The 16,239-nt window shown below is 54.8% G+C and overlaps 1 protein-coding gene across 2 annotated transcripts in view; it reads right to left on the reverse strand.

Annotated features, from left to right (window-relative positions):
- Nucleotides 1-16,239, reverse strand: part of PREX1 (phosphatidylinositol-3,4,5-trisphosphate dependent Rac exchange factor 1) — a 178,484-nt gene that overhangs the window by 26,690 nt on the left and 135,555 nt on the right. For both annotated transcript variants that reach the window (XM_072801370.1, XM_072801371.1), the window contains 6 exons: nt 10,839-10,911; nt 6,649-6,791; nt 4,916-5,008; nt 3,849-3,997; nt 2,025-2,110; nt 226-362 (listed from right to left, as the gene is read on the reverse strand). In XM_072801370.1, coding sequence (XP_072657471.1) covers nt 226-362; nt 2,025-2,110; nt 3,849-3,997; nt 4,916-5,008; nt 6,649-6,791; nt 10,839-10,911 — 681 coding nt within the window. The remainder of the gene's footprint in view (nt 1-225; nt 363-2,024; nt 2,111-3,848; nt 3,998-4,915; nt 5,009-6,648; nt 6,792-10,838; nt 10,912-16,239) is intronic.

Here is a 16,239-nt window from a genome sequence, read left to right on the forward strand (position 1 = left end):
CAGTGGTGACAATCGAGACTGTGAGGTATCCTGGCCCAGCTCCTCCGATTCAGGGAGACAGTGGGAAGAGCCCAAGCCCAGCTCAGCCCTGCAAGGAGGGCAGGCCCTCCCCACCCCAAATGCTGTGGTGCCCTCAGGCCTCTCCCCACAGAAGAGAGGTGGTCCTCAGCCCCCCACCCCACTGAGTAGGCCGACCCCAGTCCCCTTGGCTGTGGACTGGCTCACCAGGGCCTCTTCTTGGTGGCTCCGGAATGCCTGGAAGTGCTCCAGGACCTCTGCCGCACCATCGTTCACCACGTTGTTGCCGTTGACCTTCAGGATGCACTGGCCAGCACAGAGCCCTGCGGCCGCAGCCTCGGAGCCTAGAGGGACACAAGTGTCTGAGGGCGGACAGCAGAGAGAGCCTGGGGCAGCAGCAGGCAAGGGCAAGTACCCAGGTGAACACTGTGCCCCACCTCACCCCACCCCCAACCCAGACATCCCGCCATCTCCCCACCCTAGAGCCACTCTCCAATCCACTCCAATAGGCAGGATGGGGACTGCCATTCCCATTTCTCAGAAGAAGGAACAGAGGCTCAGAGAAGTAGCAGCTTGCCCAAGGTCACACAACAAGGAAGGCTGGACTGGAAACCCAGGTACATTTCACTCTAGAGCTTCACCTCCTTTAAAATCCCTCAACGACCTGTAATACTATGACAGGATCAGCCCCATTTTGCAGACAGGTAAACAAAGGCTCAGAGAGGCAAAGTGACTCGGCGAGGAGAAGCCAGGATTCGAACCTGGGTCTACCAGACTTCAATGGCATGCTTTTTCAGCTATACCATGACTCCCAAACTGTAGGTCTTGGCCTTCAGGGTTTTGTGTGGTTAATATGAAGAGTCTGGGAGTACAAATGAACGCCAAGCTTCCTCCGTGCCTGAGAGAAGATCAGGACCGTTTGGTGTGATAGTGATGAGTACCGGCCTGGATCCGGGGCCCTGCCACTGACCAACTGTGTGACCTCTGACACGTTCCTCAACCTCTCTGTGCCTTGGTTTCCTCATCTGTCAATGGAGGACACTAACGATACCGGCTCACAGGGTTCTCCAGAGAGTCGGGGAGTTAAACCCGTAAAGCATCTTGCCCCCTGACCTCCTCTTAGTAAGTGCTCAAGAAGTATCAGCTGCTGTACTATCGCCTCTAAACACCTGTTCTTCTCCAGAGCTGCTGCAAGGCAGGGCTCCTCACCTCGGCACTAAGACACTGGGGGCCAGGTAACTGTGCTGCGGGGCCGTCCTGTGCACTGCTCGGGATGTCCGGCAGCATCCCTGGTCCCTCCCCACGAGAGGCCAGCAGTGCTCCCCATCCCTAGCTCTGACAACTAAAGACGTCTCCATACAGGGCCAGATGTCCTCCCGAGGGTGAAAGTGCCCCTGGTCAAGAACCGCTGCTTTAAGGACAACATAAAAACCCGCCTTAAGATAGTAACAAATCCTTAGTAGCTTTCTGCCAGGATAGGTGTTTTCTTAATCCCCTTATATTAGAAGTACAACTCTGACTGCAAAAGGGGACAATTAATGTTTCAACTTGAAAAGTGGGGCCCTCAGATACAAAAAGGGCTAGGAGCCCAGAACCTCAGACCTACCTGGTCTCAGCTCCGGGAGAGAGTAGCCCTGTGAGCAGTGTGCAAGGAGAAGATACCACAAGAGCTGGGTCTCTGACTGTTGGCCCTCGGGCTGGATCTGACCACAAAAGTGTGGCCTTTAAAAGCTCGGGTCTGGCAAGGATGGACTCACATTCCTACCTGAGCTGAGGAAAAACCACCCCTTTTAAGGCGAGCATGTCTTCTCTGGCCTGGCCATAGTCTGCACCATTCCCTATGCGCTCCCCTCGGCTGTCTGTTTCTAACTGCCTGACCCCCAGAGACATCTGACTTGCAAGCCTTTGCTCCAGACGAGGAAAGTGAGTGCTCATGAAGCCCAGGCCTGGTGGTCGCACACAGAGACCCATCTCCCAGAGCCCCCCTCTCTGTCTGCCAGGCTCACCTCTGCCCACAGCGTAGACATATGGCGGGGCAGCTCCACGGATCTGGAAGCACAGAGCCTCTGGATGGTCAGGAACTTTGATGATCCTGCACAAGGAGAAGCAGCCATAAGGGAAAGCAGTATTACACCCAATAGCCCAGAGGGCCACCCCAGGAGCCCCTGCCTCCCAGACTTTTGAGAAATCCGGCCCAAAGTAGTAGCAGCAGCAGCGCCAGACTTTCGGCTCCCAAAGATACAGACAGACCTCAATTACCCGGAGTCCACACCTCTGGGATCTTTAATTAGTCAGAACCGCCTGGCCTGGCCTTGGAGAGGCAATGCACGCACCGAAATCCCAGATCACCCTCCTACGCCGTCTCTGTCACTCTCCTGGTGAGAGGGGGCCTCTCGGTGGTCAAACTAGCACGGCAGGCGGCGAATGTTTTGCTCAACAATCACAAGTGGGAGGGTGAGAAGTGACCCAGAACATCTTGGTGCTGACTCTAGAAAAATGCCCACATGTGTCCACTAGAGAGCACAGCTTGAAAGGCCAGGTCTTGGCCATTCTGCAGGTGGAAGGCTAGAGCACAGCGAGCAGCACCCCCGCCCCCCAGGGCTGTGCAGTGGGCGATGTTAATCCAGTGGCTTCGATGCAGCTATCTGCTTCTGCATCCGCGGTATGTCCCCCAGGGGGCCTCAGGGTCATCCTCCCATCCCCACCTGCCAGATAAAACCACCTAGGAGCCTAGGGAGCCTGTTCTCAAACCCCAGACATTTCTAGAACTTTAAGCAGGCACATTTCCTTGGGTGATTTCTGCCACTTTCACATACCAAACTATCAATCATCTTCCCTAAATCGCCCTGCCTTCTCCCTGAAAGAATCATATTTAAAACTTCCCATCACTCCCGTCAATAGCAAACTGGGAGCATTTGCCTTAAATAGAAGAGAGAAATGAAAACCAAATGCACAATTTTTAAAATAGAAAATGCTTTTCCCTGCACCTATATCTGGCATCCAACCACCTCTCACCACCTGCACTACTGCCATGCTGGGCTGGGCCAGGCCACCAGCCTCCTCACCACTCCTCTGCTTCTACCTTTGCCCCTGACAACCTAGTCTCCACCCTGCAGTCAGAGGGATTCTTCTAGAACCTAGGTCACATCATGCCCTGCCTCTGCTCAGAAACCTCCAGTAGCTCCATGGTCCTTACCATGACACGAGGACCTACAAGGCCTGGCCTCCACTGTCTCATTGACTTCAGCACCCACTGCTTCCTCTCACTCACTCTGCTCCACCCCATCAGCTTCCTCATTGTTCCTCAAAGATACGAGCCATGGTTCCATCCCCAGGACCTTTGCACTGGCTGTCTCCTCTGCCTGGAACCCTCTTCCTCCAGAAGTCCCCTCGACTCCCTCCCTTACCTCCTCCATCTTCACCTCAGCTCACAGTGGCATCTCTGACCACCATCCCTCCACACAGCCCATCTCCTTTCCCAGCTGTCTGGACTGGCCCGGGCTTACTACCACCTGGCTCACTATGTCTCTTGCTTCTCTGTTTTATTGTCTGTCTCCTGCTCTACCTTCCAACTAGACTGAGATCTATGAAGGGGAGAAATGTGTCCATCCAGACATGGCTGGATCCCCAGAGCCTGAAACACCACTCAGCACACAGTGGGCGCTCAACAAACATCTGTTGAATGAATCAAAGTAGCAGCATCATGCCACGTGCCTGTAGAACGAGCCACACCCACGGGGAACCGGGACAGCTCGGCCCCACCACCACCACCCCGGCACTCCTCAGCCTGAGAGGAAGAGGGCCGGACACCCCATCACAGAAACACTCACTCTTTGGCCTTGGTGGCCACCAGGAGGCGCAGCGGGCGGCGGGAGCAGAAAGACTGGTTGAGGATGGACTCCACCTCAGAGAAGGGCCTCAGGAACACCAGATCCTCGTTGATGGAGTAGATCTTCCTCCCCACCTGCAGGCCAGCCATCTGGGGGGGGGGGGGGGGGGCGGGGGAGACATGCACACCAGGTTACTAGCCTCCTTTCCTCCTCGGCAAGGAGCCCCAGCTGCGCTCAGGCAGCACACAGCCAGCCCGGGGACCCAGCAGGCGCGGAGGGAGCCCACCAGGGCAGCCCCGCTCCCCACTCTGGGAAGCGGCCAAGTGGCTGCTGAGGCCCAGTTCCGGCCAATGAGCTCGGAAGGGAAGCCTACTGCGGGCACTAACAGGAAAGACGTCTTCCTTGAGGAGAAACTGCTGGGGCCTACCACTGCTATCTGCCTGCCGTGTGAGGACACAAGGCAGCGAACCAGGACGGCCACCCTGTGACCCTGACAGCTTGGCCGGGAAGGTCAGAGATGCTGACCCTGAGCCAAGACCCAGAGCCACCTTCTTCTAACCACTTGGTTATGGCTCCAGCCACTGGGCAGAGAGCACATGGCTACCTGCAGCCCAAAGCACTCCTAACCACCACAAGGACAGGAGAGGAGAGCCCGGGCGACATGGCCGGTGCCTCCCCCACCCACCTCCACACCCCCGGGAGCAGCTGGGAGGACAGGGCTGAGTCCCTGACCTACCCAGACTCTATTCTCCCTCCTCTATGTGTCACATCCATGCCAGAGCCACCAACTCATCCTATTCAAGACACTGAACATTAATTTGCCCCCTCATCACAGCTGACTCAGGAAACAGCCGGACTCAGAAACATGCTCTTCTCCTGCACCTCCCCACAGGGCCCTGAGGGGAGCCGGGGCCACATACAGCCCTGAGCAGGCGGGGGGGGGGGGGGGGGGGGGGGGGGGCCTCTATCGCAGCTCCCCGGAGACTGCCCTGGACTGAGTTTGCCCACATGGCAACAAGCAGGGAGGAGCCCCGAACACTGCAGGTGGCCCCTCTGAGAGGCCTCACCTCAGCCAGTGAGCCCCTCTGGACCGACTTCACCACCACAGCCTTGTTCTTCTCCTCGATGTCAAAGCCATAGTCGTCCTCCTGGGGCAGGATCTGAGGGCCCAAGGCAGGAGAGAGCCAGTGAGATGCTGAGGGGGGCCTGCAGCCAGCCCCAGCTGGGCCCCTCGAGACCGTGACCCTGCCGGCTCTTCATGCCCCAGATCCACAAAAAGGAAGGGTGCACGGCAGGAAGAAATTAGATACGGAGATCACCCAGTACACAGCAGGTGCTCAATACGTGCCTGTCAAGTGAAGACACACCACCTAGCTCGCACCTCAGCCTGGTGCTGATCACATACTTTTCACTTCTCACTGCCCGCCTCCCCTTTCTCCTCCCAACCCGAGCCCCAAGTCTCCTCAGTTATACTACGGTCTCCTTATCTGCGGGCATACTGTACGTGCTCAGCCAAAATTTGCTGGCTTCATGAATAAGACAAATCCAAAGGCGTCCAGCCACCAAGAACATAGGGACGGGAAAGCAGTATAGGGAGGAGCAGTCCCTGCCCACAGCATGGTGGCAGGCAGGTTGGGAGGTCTGGGGGTTCTGTGGGGGGGAAGGGGGAATGCATTTATTCATTAAACAAATATTTGGTGAACTGCTGCCTATTATATGAGCCAAAGGCTTTACTAGGCACTGTAAATAGTGTTGGACAAAACAGACAGTTCCTGCCTTGTTGTGGCCAACTGTCCAGTGGGGAAGACAGTCTACAAACAAATGAGCAAAGAAATACAGAATGTGATGTATATAGTCTGAACTATAATAAAACACTTAAAAGGATGGATTGCAGAGTGGCAGGGGGCCCCAGAGGAGGAGTTATCTGAGTGGAGACCTGAATGAAGTGAGGAACAGGACTTTATGATGAGTGGAAAGAGTGTCCCTGGCAGAGGGCACACAGCATGTGCAAAGGCCCCAAGTCAGGCCCACAGTACTGGAGGATAAGAAAGGAGATCAGAGTGGCTGGGAGGGGGAGGGGAGGGGAGAACACAGGAGATGAAGCTGCAGAGGCAGGGAGAGTCTTACAGACCATGATGAGAGACTGGATTTCATCCCATGTGTGATGGAGAGCATGGTGGGCTTCATAGCGGGAGAAATGTGAACCCCCGTATTTATGGGACCCCTGTGAGTACCACAGGACAGAAGTTAATGGTGCCATCTTCATATTAGTCAGACTTCAGCCCCACTCTGGCTATGGCAGGAGACCTAACGTGCTGAGCCTCCCTCTGGACTGCCTCCCATCGACCAGGCGTGAAGATGAAGGCCGCTGGTCATCAGTGGGCAGAGAAATAGGACTTGGTGGGCCAGGCTGGAGAAAATCTGAACAGGCGGGTAAATGTGCTCCCCCAGCTGCAAGGATATTTACAGCAACTGCATGTGGACAGGGCACCAGCCCAGAAGACCTAAGGCTTCGGTATCTGGGGTAAGCCACATCGGGGGGGCCAACCTTTCTGCACGACGCTAAGCTGGGGTGTGGGGGACGAGGGGAGAAGCAAAGGAGAAGAAAGGGAGCCAGCAAGCCCAATCTCACAAGAAGGTGGCCTTGGCCAGCAAAGCATGGCCAGCCAGCACCTAGAATACCCATACTCGGGTGCTCAAAGTGGAGCCTGACTTCTTAGGAAGTAATCAGAAGGTCACCCAGCTCCCAGCCTGCAGCTGGGTGTCAGGAGGCAGATGCACACTTCAGCCGCACTCCTACCAGCAGGCGCTTGGCCAGAATGTTCTCCACCAGCTTGAAGTCATTGCGGAGCTGTCTGTTCTTGGTGCTCGTTCCCTCCATCTCCTCGTCTGCGTGGAAGCGGAAGTACTGGGACTCATCCTTGAACTCACTCTTCTCCAGCACTGCAAACCCACAGATGCGCAGCACATGGTCAGGCTCCCAGGGGAAGGCTTCGGCGGCATTTGCCAACTGGCAACCACAGGCCAGAACCAAGCCCTAGACAAGCTTGCTTTGGCTAGCAGGATGTTTTATTAAATGCAATCATGTGCCAATGCTAACGTATTAGAACGTTTCACATAGAAGTCTGGCTTTCTGACTTTTCTTGCAAAGTCTGAACTTGCCCCACCTGCTCTAAAGACATGCTACAGAGCCAGAACAAAAATAGTGAAGAATTGTGGCAAAGAACCGGTGGAAGAAAACAGAAATCACATGAAAGGACTGTGTGTTGATGGGGACTTAGGATCTGATAAATGATGATCACATGGATGAAGGGAAAGACTCACTTTAGGGAAAAAAAAAATAATAAAACTGGATCCCTACCTCAAACCATATTATCACAATAAGCTCCTAATGGATTAAAGACCTAAATACGAACAGGAAAACTAAAGCTCATCAAACAAAATGTAAAATATCTTTGTCCTAGGGCAGAAAAAGATTTCAAACAAGACCCCCCCAGAAAGCAATCGGATAAAATTAACAATCAGAAACAGACCATGATGAGACTGGGACACTTTAGGCTGAAGATTAGCAAACTCAGACCCTATAAGCCAGATCTGGCCCACTACCTCTTTTGATAAATAAAGTTTTATTGGAACACAACCACATCCATTTATTTACTCATCGCCTGGGGCTGCTATCATGCCAGAGTGATAGAGCTGAATAACTGCAAAAGGCCGTATGGTCCACAAAGCCTAAAATATTTACTCTTTGGGCCTTTACAGGAAAAATTTTCTGACCTCTGTTCTAGAAGGTAGGAAAATCAATACAAAATAACCAGTAACAACCAGCACGTGATCCGGTCCCTGTGGATTACAATCTAAGTATCTACCAGTGCCAGGCATGCTGTGGATGCAGGCGTAAGTTCAAGTTCGTTTACTCCTCGGACAAAGAAGAATTTGCTGCACCCCATTTACCGGTGGGGAGGCTAAGGCCCAGAGAAGCTAAATAAACTGCCCAAGGTCACAGAGTGGACAGGCTCCTCCTTTTCACCATGCTGCCCAATGGCCTGTGAGATGGGGGCAGGGGTGAATTACAGAAAGGGGGAAATCCAGGCTCGGTTTCGGGAAGGCAGTTGTCTGAAGTCAGTGGGCCCTTGAAAGAAGGAAAGTCAGCTGCCTGAGGCTGGAGATGTCCCCACCCTCCCTGAAGACAGGGGCTGTCTACCAATTTGGTGACTACATGAAAAGCAGCAGGAGGTCATCTTTTCCTTCTCCTTCTTTCCTAGGACATCGAGCTGTTTGTGTCTTCTTCCGGCCACCTCTATTACCTCTTTGGAGAAAACAGACACACAAATTGCTGCTTTGCCCAGAGCTGGGGAGCCAGGCCCCGGGGGCTGTATGGCTTCACCTCCACTGTAAACAGGAGGCTGAAAGACTCTGGGAGTGGGAGGAGGAAGCACAATGTTGTGTCTTGGCTGAAATGTTTGGGGAAACAGCTGGAATCCCAGAGTCCAGGACTGCAGCCAGGTGAGGTCCCACCACTCACTGATCCAGGTTTCGCTCAAGGCCGCTGGCCGGGTTCAAACCCCTGCTCAGCCCCTGCCCAAGCCCAACTTCATGTCCTCTTAGCCTCTCTCAGCCTTAGTTTCCCTGTGTGTGCCTAAAGGACACCTCAGGGCCCTGGAGCTCGGGCCAGACGCCATGGGAGGCGCCACATGGGCCCCACCTCCACCCTCCACTCTGCACCCTAACCTGCACTTTGCAGCAGCCACAACCCTGGGATTTGGCCCTTTCCTATTTTAGCTTATTTCTGAGTTCGTGGCAGGGACCAGGGGAGCAGGGGCCACGCCCTGCAATTTCTCTCCCTGAGGGCCCCAGGGTGTGGGCGCTGCCAGAGAGTCACCCCCCGCAGAATGTCCTGAGCCAGCCGCCTTCCCAGAATAGCAGCTGGGGGGGACCCCTAATTACTCTCACCCACAAATGAGAGGTTCTGCCCAGCTGATTGGCGGGAAGAAGGGAGCTGTCAGAGGGCTGTGCAGGGAACAGAGCGGCTTCTGGGAATGAGGGACTCTGGTGAGAGGCGCTGATGGACGGGAATGACCCTGGCTGGGCCTGCTTGTCCATCGCAGCTGGTGAAACGGACAGCTGGGAGTGTGTCCCAACCCCTAACCCTACAGAGCCACGGGCAGGCTGAGCTCAGAGGAGGGGATGACAAGGCCACTAGTGGGAAGATGAGGAAACTGAGGCCCAGAAAGGGCCACAGGCCTACTGGGAGTCATCCGGGTCAGGGCTAGAACAAGCCCTGCCGGCTACAAGGCAGCAGATGTGCCTGATGACCTGTCCCCTCGCTGGCACGCCTCTCATCCTGTCGAAGGGATGACAAACCCAGCAGCTAGATCAGGGGTGGAAAATTATGGCCCACTGTCTGCTTTTCTAAATAAAGTTTTATTGGCACAGAGCCACACCCACTTAAACTACTGCCTAAACCTGCTTTAATGCTACAATGGCAGACTTGAGCTGTAACAGACTCTGTGGCCTACAAAGCCTAAGACATTTACTCTCTGGCCCTTTGCAGGGAGAGTTTGCCGACTTCTGAGTTAGAGCACAAAGCAGAAGCTGGGAGGAGGAATGGCCAAAAGACCCTCCAGAGTCTCATCTGTCCTCTGCCCCCACCAGGGCCCAAGCCACATCAACTCTGCCCTGGCTTCTCTCCTTCCTTGGTCGCCCCCACAGACATTCTCCACAGGCCTCCTCTGCTCAGAACCCTGCCAGGATTCCCACCGCACTAGAGTCCCAGCCGAAGTCCTCCTCACGGGCCCATACTGTTCCGAAACAACTGACTCCATTGGCCGATACACACATGCTAGGCTGTGAGCTCTCAAGAAGGAGGGGACTCTCACCTGCCCTCGTTCACCGCTCTGTCCCCGGAGCCTAGCACAGTGCCTACACCGAGAAAGCACAGGCTGGATAAGAACAGCGTGAACAAAGACACAGGGAAGTGTGGGAATAGTCTAACGGAGAGAAGGGCTCCGTGAACAACAGTGAATGTGAGCTAAGCAGAGAGCGATGAAGGAGAGGACCTGTAAGGCCGGGGGGTGTTTGGGGAGCCTTGGGAGTTGTGAACTAAACAGAAACATGGAAAAAGTCAGGGGTGTGAGGCAGGCAGGGCACCCCAGGCCAGGGGAACTGCAAGAGCCCAGGCCGTGCGAGTGTTCTAGAAGTAGAAGAAAGGCTCCTTGGTGGGAGCTAAGTCTACCTGTCCTACTGAAAGGGCAAGAGACTCAGACTCGGGGCTCCCCAGGGCCAGTGAGCAGGAAGGTTCTCCCGGAGAGCAGTGCCCTGAAGACAGTTCCCTCAGAGTACAGTGGCTGAGCATGTGGCCAGGGAGCTGGCCTGCCTGGGCTCAAATCCCAGCTCCTACTTGCTGTGTGACCTTGAGCAGGTTTCTTAACTATCTGGGCTTCCATTTCCTCATTTATAAATAGGGGTGATATTAATACCAACATCAAAGGATCATTTCAGGATTAAACTAATGAATACATGGGGAGAGCTCAGAAGCAGGCCAGGCACACAGTGTATTAGCTTCTGTTTTAATTTGAAATGGTCACAGTGGAACCAGTTTCTCCCTCCTTCTCCCCGCCTTCCCATCTCAGGATCATCTCAAGACTGCCCACCTCTCTACCCCTCTTCTGTGCTCCTCCTCTGGGAAGAAGAGTGACTTATCTAAGGGGTCAGGCCGGGTGAAGGGGTGCCAACGTCCCTGCCTGGCTCTCTTCCTCTCTCACTTACAACCTGCCTGTCCTCAGTCCCCCCAACCCCTGGCAATCCAAGGCCCACAGCTCCGGCACCTAGCCTGGGGCTCACCCATGGGCGTGCTGAGCAGCCTCCAGCCCACCATTTGCTCTCTCTGGGCTTCAAATCCCCCTCCATAAAAATGCCCCAGGGTCCCTACTAGCTTTTCTGTTTTGGGGCAGACCCCCTAGGAGGCTGGGCCAAAGGTAAGGAGATTACCGTGGTGCATGAAGCCATTGTTGCACAGGCCTACGCCAAGCGCCACTGCCTCCTCCCGCGTCTGGCAGTCACCCTGGAACAAGAAGGGGACGGTGTTAGGTGAACTGACACAAGGGGCTGAGCAACAAGCCCTCTGTCACCCCTAGAAGTGGACCCTCCACAGGGGCAGGGATCTGTGTCTGTCTTATGGACTATAGCATTGACCAAACGGGTTTGTGGCTATTATTAATAAACCCCAAAGAAGAAAATTAGTAGTAGTTGGGATAAACACATTGCCTACCGTGCCATGAACACCACAAAGAATAAATGGAGACTTTACATGGCAAATATTGTTGGATGCCTAGCAACAACCCTTTCCCCAATACCACGCTAGGAATGAGATGATCACTGTTGAAGACGGCAATGCATCCATCTAGAGGATCATAAAACCCAGCTCCCTTGCAGCTGGAGATATAATGAGATATAAGCAATGAGATATAAACAGAAATCACTGGTACGGAGCTCTGGAAAACCTAAGTCCCTGGTCCTTCCTTTTTTTTCCTCCTCCTTGGAACAAAGACGTGATAGCTGGAGCTCCTGCAGTCATCCTAACCACAATATGACCTGGGATCAAAACGTGCAGAGCAGGAAGAGAGTGTGTGGCCCAAAGGCCCCATGAGGCTGCCCTAGCAACTCTCAACCACCCACCTCTAGGCTTTTCTCAGACCAAAGGAAAATAAACCCCTAATTTGTACCAGCCTCTATAGCTGGGATCTTTGATAACAATGAATTCCAAATCCTACCTAACCTAGCAGTAGCCAGTCACACCTAAGAACACCAGGATTCTGGAAAATACCTTTCTCCCTGATAAAGGAAAAAGCAGTACCACAATTCCCTATCAGGGACAAAGTCACATGAGGAAGTGAGATGTGTAGGGCTAACAGGCTACCCGGTGATCAAGATCACAGGCAGAGTGAAGGATGGAAGGTTCTTGACATGTGACATGACTGGTACATGGCACAATTATTTGCTTGAGCCACTGTTCAGTTGGGTTTTCTGTTCTTACAAATGAACACACTCCTAACTGGTACAATTGAAGTCTGGTTCGTCTCAGGGCTTCCCCAAGGAAGTGACATCCAACCCAAAAGTGAAATACGAACAGTCATGGCCTATTGGGCCTGCCTTTGGGGCCGCCTCTCCCATGTGGAACATCATCTTGGTAGGACAGCCCCTTAAAGTATTCACCACCATCCTCCCCCCACCACCACCCCAGGCCAGGTTGAAGACACATGATCTGTGCAAAGCTACAGTGATGCCCCAGAAATAAGACCTGTAGGTGGAGGAACCCAAGAACAGGAACAGGTGGTGTGGTTCTCCCGGAGAGCAGTGCCCTGAAGACAGTGCCCTCAGCTCCTGCTCCCAAGAAGCTGGGCATTTCTGGATGCCAGTTCTTCCTAAGGCTGGCTCCTGGGTCTCCCCCTGACTCTGTGGGTGCTCTTTAGCCTTCTAATGAGCCATCTTCTTCCTCCCTCTCTCCACCCTTTCCAAGTTAACTAGCATCTGTTTCTGGTTCTTGCAAACCCAACAATCTCAGTTCATCAGGGAAATCATGTGAGTTGTGTGGCGGTTGGGAGTGGAGGATGGGGATGGGGGGGAGCTGCTGGGTGGCAGGTAGAGAAAACAGCATGGACAAAGGTCCAGGGGTGGGATGAAGCCTGCAGCACAAAAAGCAGCCTGGCCAACAGGGAGGGGGTGAGTGAGGTCAGCTCCAACAGGATAAGGAGTTTGACCGGTTATATTTATTCCCTGTGGAACCCCAAATGCTTAGAACTCAGCCTGGCATACAGGAGGTGCTTAGTAAATATTTGGTGATTGAATAAAGGTGTTGTCAGCAGGGGCCAAATCATGCAGGGGCTGTGGCCAGGTCGGTGAGCTTCAACTACCTTCATATGGCCACAGGGCCCGACAACCTCTCATTTAAAGGACTCCCAAACTGAGAAGCTGTTTCGAGAGGCACTTGCCTTGATTGTCCCCCATCCCCGCTGCCAGCAGCCGAGGGGCTGGGGTGGGGCGGGGAATTTCCCAGCTAAAGGAGAAACAAATGCCAGGGACTGAAGGACTCAACCTGCCAAAGCTGCAGCTCAGACTCAGAGCATGGGGCCCGGGGGAACCACTGGCCTCAAGATTTGACGCATTGGCCAACTGGAGGAAGACAAATCTCTCCTGGGGGACCTCAGGCCAGCGGCTGGAGGGCTGTGTGCGCCGAGCCCTGCCAGGGGAGGTGGCGATCCATGGGAGGCTGCATCCGGAACAGCCGCCCCCAGCTGTGGGAGGGCCAGTAGGGGAGAAGCTGGGGCCCAGGTGGCGTGCAGACCCCACTCTGCAGCCTGGGAGGCCCCGGCAGGCGTCTGGAGCCCACCTGGCTCTCCGAGGCACTTCACATTCTCCAAGGCACTCACATGCTGGGCTCCCAGCCCAGTCCTTCCCCCTTCCCACAGGGCCCTGGGGTGACCCACAGGGAGGTTCCTAAAGTTAGAGCAACAGCAGGATTCTCAGGTTAACCGTGGATTAACGCCGATCTCGGACACCTGAAAAGTAAGGTCCCTACCCCACATCCCACCAAGTTGCGGGAAAACCTCAAATCACTGTTTTCTCCCCTCCCAGAGGAAGACACACATAGCCCTGTGCCACTGCACTGTCATGCTCCCCTCGTTTCCCCTTCCCACCCACCAGCCTCTGTTGGGGTTCCAGCCACGCTGGCCTCCTCGCAAGTCCTTTCACAAACTACACATGCCCCCACTTCAGGGCCTTTGTACTAGCAATTTCCTCCCCATGGAATGCCCTGCCCTGGCTTTTGAGGTCGCAGTGTCCGGGTCAACGCCCCACAGGACACCCCAGCCCCCACCACCAGCCCAGGACATTCTCATGACCCTGTACGATACCGGTGCTGCACCTGTCACGGTCGGAAACAAACTCATCCCTTCAGGGCACTGCTCTCGGGAGAATCAGCACCAACTGTTCCTGGTCCTTGGGTTCCTCCAGATAAGTAAATACGGTTTAAGGTCTGTCTCTCGCCAGAACATCAGCTGCACGTGGGCAGCGGCGGTGGCCGTCAAGGTTACCCGCCTCCCCATGGCATCTAGCACTCAGTGGACCACCAAACATTACTACTGGGAACCACCTGGGATGCAGGTGGCAGAGGCAGAGCTGGGCCGGGCGACGGAACACCCTGGGGGGTAACGTACACAGGGCCCCAGGAGGCTCCCTGCCCGTGAACTGGGAAGCCCCAGGACATTGTCCACCGATGCCTCTCGCTGACCCGCAGCGTGCCAGGCACCACATGATCTCACTGGTCTTGGTCAACCCAGAGGTAATCACGCTGACCCCATTTAACAGATGAAGAGACTGGGGCCCAGACGGGCTTGCACTTGCCCTGGGTTACACTGGGAGAAAGGAATCCCTTCAGAGCCAGACCCTCCCCTCACCTACCACGATGGGGACACTGAGGCTCTAAGAGGACAAGTCAGTCACCCAGGGTTGTGGCCAGGGCACATGTCCCCATGTCTCCTTCATCGGTGCCTGGAGCCACCAGCAGGGCCCCTTTCCCCTCCGAGCTGATGACCCTGCCACCGTCAGCGCCCACCATCTGCCTCCTCGTAAAGGTCGGCACAGCTCCCAGGCCCTTTTCTTTTCTGCCCACCAGCACCGGAGCCTGCACGCCTGTGCCCTCCAGCACCTGGCTCCTGGCCTGTTCCTGTCCCTGCTGCCCCCCTGCCCTCCACCCGACAGCCACCCTTGGGGCATCCTGGAGCCCAGGCAGCGAATCAGAAACTGTGCAGCAGAGAGGCGCAGCGAGCAAACTCTGGAGTCGGTTTCCCCAGGTCCCCGTCCCTGCAGGGCCCTGGCTGTGACCCCTCTGACCTTCCCTTCCTCGTCTGTCATTTCTTATTCCCAGATTTGCCCTTGATCTTCCAAGGCCTCTGCCCCCCTGCTCAGACCCCATGGTGGAGGCCGCCATCCAGACGGGGCTAGTGCCACCACTGTCATTATCTACATCTATGAGGCATCATGACAGCCCTCCACACGCATCTTACAGGAGTGCCACAGGCGTGTGTCTTGAGGCCTCAGTTTCCTTGTCAGTAAAATGGGAATACCTGTGTTTTCCTCAGGTTGTTGTGAGGAGTAAACGAGATCGTGCAGAGATGAGCGGAACTGACAGATCACAGCTTGTCTATGGAAGGGCTAATCACCCCCTTACCCTCAGAGTTAAAAGAACCCTGACTTGTCCAAGCAGTGGGGAGGGGCCCCTTCCCCAGCCTCAAACAATGAATTCCAAGGAATTCTAAGCCACTCTCCTCAATCCCTGTCCTTGTCCCCAGGGAGTGGTTTAGGGGTACATGTGGGACCCACGTGGCCAGTGAGACTTAAGGGGAAGACCAGTGAGGAAAAGTGGGGTCTGGAGGGGAAGTTTCCTCCTCCAAATAGACTGAGAGAGCTCTCTCCAACTGCCCCTGCTGCCTGCCTTTGGCCATAGGTCTACATAGATGTGATGCCTGGAGCCGTGGCAGCCATCTTACAACCATAGAGCAAATGGCAAGAAGATAGCAAAGCAGAAAGATTGGAAGAGCCTGGGTGTAAACGGCACTGATGAGCTCTAGGACCATGAACTGGGGATGCCTAGTTATGTGAGAGAAAAATGTCTTCACTGTGCATGTCAGATTTTCTATCATATGCAGCCAAAAGCACTTCTAGTTGATCCAGTGGGTTTTGATGAACATTTTGTTTCAAGGAGCAGAATAATCTAGAAGTTCAAACTGAAGATGTGTTCAAACCAAAATTACCCACCCACCCCCACCCCCGCCAGGCTACACAATTATAGGTTCCCTTCTCAAATTCCCTGCTAAGGTACAAGATGGCAATAACTCTTGAAATCAAGGCTCACCATAACCCGAACTCAAAGACATCCTCACCACCAACCTCTCCCCGACAGTGACCCACACACACATCCTGCTGCCCCTTTCCCAGAGCCATGTGCCAGCTGTCTTCCAGTCAATCTCTTGGAAGTCATCCTCCTGCGTCAGCTCCAATTAGCCTCCCTGTGTCCTCAGCCCAGGCCAAGCCATGGGAGGTCTGCTGAAGTAGACAGGACCACTTACAGTTAGTTGCCACCTTCATCCTACCACCCTTCTCCGGCCTCCACTTGCCATGCTGGGGGGACAGGGGCTGGTCCCCAGGACCAACTGACATGACTCGGGCTGCTCCGGGGGTCCTTCGGCCAGGACCACAGCCTCTCTGGCAGCACCGGCCATGAGGAGGTCCTCCCCATGCCTGACACCAATCACCACACAGAAGGCAACACTGGCGTTGCTTAGCTGGTGGTCCTCCTTGCCAGCGTGCTCCGGGATGCAGTCCTGTACCCTCC

This window comes from Canis lupus, chromosome 26 (assembly GCF_048164855.1).
Source record: "Canis lupus baileyi chromosome 26, mCanLup2.hap1, whole genome shotgun sequence".
Lineage (NCBI taxonomy): Eukaryota > Metazoa > Chordata > Mammalia > Carnivora > Canidae > Canis > Canis lupus.